We start from the raw sequence: 4,665 nt of genomic DNA, 5'->3' as shown, positions 1-4,665 counted from the left end.
AGGTATTTCAAAGACGGGTAGACGCGGTGCTCGAGGACATGGTTTAGTGGTGGACTTGGCAGTGATAGGTTAACGGTTGGACTCAATGATCTTAAGGGTCTTTTCCAACCTTAATGATTCTATGATTCTATGTATATTATAAACTTGTATCATCCTGAATTACTGGCTTTCCAGCCAAATATACACGGAGCATGTTACGTTCTAAGACGTCACATTGCTATTATTCAGCAGTTGATATTCTTCAGCAACTTGAGTGTGAAGAAATTTGCAGGATCATAGCCCTCTTTTGAGCTGTACACAGCTCTCCTGACTGGGAAGAAAAGCTGTATATATGCCCAAGGCCGTCCCTATCCTCTAGGTTGTGCTGATTAAGGGGAGCCACGCTAACCATGACAGTGAGCCTTTCCCAGTGCACCTTCCCTGGCTATTCTGGAATTCATTTCTAAACTCCAAACCAAACTAGGACACTATAAAGAAATTATATTCCACAAAATATCACACGAACCAAAACAGGAATTGATCCATTAATCAATACACACGTACCCTTCTTCGCATCCAAGGTTGTGTCAGGGGCACCTACCTGCCTGAGTTGTTCTGGCTCAGGTATTTTTGCATTGCTCCACATTGCAGGGTACAAGTCACTCTCAGCCTCTTCGCATAAGATAGGTTCTCCTGATCATCACAGAAACCCTCCTTTCACTTGTTGGCTTAATCTTTTTTGAACACAGGTGACCAGAATTAAATACTGGGTTTTGGGTGACTTTTCACCACTATTTCAATGTAATAGCATTAATATTTCTCTATCCCTTAATGATCTCATCTGACTAACATAAGTTATTTCGATGCTATGGTGTGTTTTTACGAATTTTTCTTAATCAGTGGAAAGCCAGATATCAAACACACCTGGCTTTGACTAAAACAGAAGAACTATATTTCATGGGCTAACTTTAGCTCCCTTGTATCTTGCTTGGGCTTGCATGTGTCAGCAGCTGAAGCTCAAGCTAACTTTTATACCTGCAGATTACTACAGCTGAGGAAAAAACTCACTAGATTTCAGATGAGTCATTTTAGGTTTTCCAGACATTGTCAGGTTTAATGGGAAAAATATATTAGCAATAAAAAAAATTCAAAAGCATTTCCTCTTGTCTGCAGCAAATACAAAAATGGCCCAAGCACTATATACCATGACAAATCAACCATATATAGCATCTTCGAATGGGAATGGTTTCCTATTATGCATAGGAAAAAGCTTATCTTCTTTAACACATTTCCTTATTGAATCTTTAAAAAGCCAGCTCCTGTTGCTATATGTACTCCAACACTTTACCAAGCAGCGGGAAAGGAATCAAGAGGCAATAAATAAGGGTAAGTGCCAGTCAGGCATCTCACTAACTCTTCCTTTCTGCATTTTTGCCATAGTTGTCATTTCTATTTGATTTGGAATTTCTTGCTGCTTATATATTAAATCAGAAAAGATCGTCTTTTCTATAGATATTGCTTAACTTTTTTAAAGTCAGATGACATCCTTTTAAGATGTCTACTTTAAAAAAAGACAGCTCTAGTAGATTTCTTGAAAAATAACAGATGACTATCTAGATTCAGACCAAAGATATTCAGACTAACAACTTGCTAACAAAGACATAGGAGATGATTGTTAAGATTAATATTTCAGCTTCTCTGTGATGAAGCTTATAATTTTATGTAGCATTAATCCAATTTTAAATATAGGAATGTCATATTTAGATCAGGAATCTAAAGCTGTTTAACTTTATTTTGAAAAGCTAATTGCATAATCCTTGTAAGTAAATTGAGGCAACTTAATTTAAACCAAAATCAATCCATTTTTCCTACAATTTTAGCCTTTATTAAATGAAATTTCCTAGAGAAAAATAGTCTCAACTTATTTTAAGTTTTTAAGAGGAAAACATTATTTTGAAGAAATTTTTTTCCAAATTCCATTCTGCATTAGTATAATTTAAGCTCCTTATCGCCTTAGTATGTAAAAACCTTTTTTACTCTGTTTTTGTTGTTGTTAATACATCTGTTCTACCTGCTTGCTTTTTCTCAGGCTTTGTCCAGTCCAATTTTAATATCCTACTCAATGTGCTTCTAATGCTTGCCTGCAAACAAAGTTACACAACTGTTTTCACCTTATTCAGTTAAAAAGGAATTTTCTTTAAGTGGACAGCGTATAAAAACTCAACACTTCTTACAGTATCTGCCATTCTCCAAGTAGTATCCAAGGCAATATACAGGCAGATATTTTTGCTTCAATATTTACTTATTGCAAGTGAATTGGGAAAAAAAAAGAAGAAAATACATTTTAATTATGGAATGTATTAAAATCGTAAAGAAAGATGGTTTCAAGATTGGAAATTCCCCAACCTGTGCAAAGGAGTTTGTATTTCAAATTCCAATCCGGTCCCAAGGCTAGATATGTATTTTTAAATGCAGAGAAGTAGTAGAAAATAGAGGAAGGGAATAGCTTTAGAGGTTTTTAACTGCCAAATAGAAGGGACTAAGATGGAAGTCTAGTGGGATCCACTCTACAGAAGTGGGAATGACATAGCAAAAGGGATAATTACCTGCTAGCCCAAAGCATGGTTATTTAATCCCTAAAAGACAAGCAGTACCAGATACGCACAATTTCAAATACTCTATTCATCCAAATCTTAAACTGTATGTTCTCAGAGATGCATGAAGCCACAAGGCAGCAAAAAAGAACTTTTTGCCACATAAAAATATGTACTTCCTGGTTAGAATCTTGATACTCTCAGGAAGAAGATTTTTAGACATTTACAATTATCCAGTCTCTTAAGGTCAATTTTGAAAACTGACTTCAATACACACATTTTAACACTACAACTATGAAGATACAGAAACAGAATCAAAATCTTTGCCTAAAACTAACCTAGGTTTTACTGTCATCTCCTGGTGACCTTCTGTTCCAGAACTTTGAACAATAATATATTTCATTATTGATTATGAAGGAAAAGCAATGAACCAGAGACAAAATGGAAGCACTGTGCTCTCTCCTACTTGCATTTATGCTACTTAAAGTCAGGAAGAAAGGCTCTGTGGGAATACAGAAAGCTAAAGATTTTCTTCCAAAAACCTAAACCTCACAAGTAATCCTGAGAAAGAGATAGCTGTGTTGTAGTTCTGCTTTTAGAAACAGGCTAATGAATCATACTGACCAGACTATTATTCTTTTTCTCTGGGTAGTTGAAGCATGAACAAGACAGAATTCATCACTGTTGCAGGATTTGCCATATCATTGCTGTTCCACATGACCCAAACTGAAGTCTGTCCTCCCTCCTGCAACTGTAAGTCACTGGGAGAAATGAAGGGTTTGCATATAGACTGCAGCTCAAGGAAGCTGACAGAAGTGCCTGCCTTGCCCGTTAACACCAAGAGGCTTTATCTACAGAACAACAGCCTGACCTCCATTCCTCCTGGTGCCCTGGACAGCTTGCGCAGCCTGGAGGAAGTGAAAGTATTTGACAATCCTTGGAACTGTGACTGTCATATTCTGTATCTAAAACTCTGGTTAGAAGACATCTCTGCACCCTCTCTTGCAAACATCAGATGTGCAACCCCAGCTCCTGTGAGGATGAAGCCCTTGAGGCAGCTGACCGGGAATGAGCTGGGGATTTGTAAAAGGCTTCTCCCAATCAAGTGTCTTGAGTTCTTTTGGCGAGACATCATTTTAATTGCTGGAGCAATAATTACACTTATTTTAGTAGCATGGGCTCTGAAAGTCTCAAAAAAGCTGGTCTGCCAAATGAACCTAAGCCAATATGACTCTAGGGGCTGACTGTTGGGGAGGCATACCTCCAAAAACCACAAGACACAATAAGCTGTTCGCTACCACTAGCTTGAACAGAAACATCAAACTATTTTACCACAAAAAGCACGTGCACTGGCAACACTAGTTTTAATGGTGAACACGCTACAAATAGGTCCAGGGGCTCAAATTCTGGGTCCTCAGATAGGCAAGTTTGATTTAATCTCCTTTCAAAAATAAGCTTCGTGATGTGTTGACAGGCAAGCTTCATTCTGCTGCTGTCTACTCATTTGAAAAGCAGTTTCTAAATTTTTAAAAATCATTTAACTTAGCATTTTTCCACTGAATTCTCAGCTCTTACAGCAAGATTTACATCCCCAAATCCTACACTTTTTAATATACGGACATGAACACTGATTGTACTATTTTAGCAATTCTTTTCTCACTTGGAAGCTGTGTGAGTTTGCAACCCGTTTCCCCCCTTACAGTGTCCCAATGGGCTTGGTAGGACCATTCTGGTGTGCAAAAAAATTCAACCATCTCTTCCTCGGGTTCAGGAGTTTCCTGCCAGCAAAACCACTATGATTATATAGGCCAGCCACTGAAAGTATCCCTTATTGAATACATTTAAAGAGGGACTCGTAATGAGAATATAGTCAGTAAAAATAATTTTAAATATTGTTGAATTTCCTAGAGAGTGAACAATAAAAAAGCTTTGTAGGTGAAATTGAAATAATGGATGCTTATTGAACATTCATACTCACCCAAGTTTGATCTCTTTCACAATTCTATACACTTCTGATTAAAATCCTGAGAAATTTCCAGAGCTTGTCTTCCAATTTTACCACTGACATTTGATTTTATGACAACTGGATTTT

General features: G+C 37.2%; 1 protein-coding gene across 1 annotated transcript; it reads left to right on the top strand.

The window, feature by feature from the left end:
* The first annotated feature begins 1,276 nt into the window (after positions 1–1,276).
* GP9 (glycoprotein IX platelet) lies at positions 1,277–4,609 on the top strand. Its single transcript, XM_082322458.1, has 2 exons — positions 1,277–1,365; positions 3,226–4,609. Exon 2 carries the CDS (start codon positions 3,233–3,235, stop codon positions 3,815–3,817), a length of 585 nt encoding a protein of 194 aa, XP_082178584.1. The 5' UTR covers positions 1,277–1,365; positions 3,226–3,232; the 3' UTR covers positions 3,818–4,609.
* The last annotated feature ends 56 nt before the right edge of the window (positions 4,610–4,665 follow it).

Source organism: Platalea leucorodia (assembly GCF_965183815.1).
Source record: "Platalea leucorodia genome assembly, chromosome: 9".
Lineage (NCBI taxonomy): Eukaryota > Metazoa > Chordata > Aves > Pelecaniformes > Threskiornithidae > Platalea > Platalea leucorodia.
This window is presented reverse-complemented; position numbering and strand designations above follow the sequence as displayed.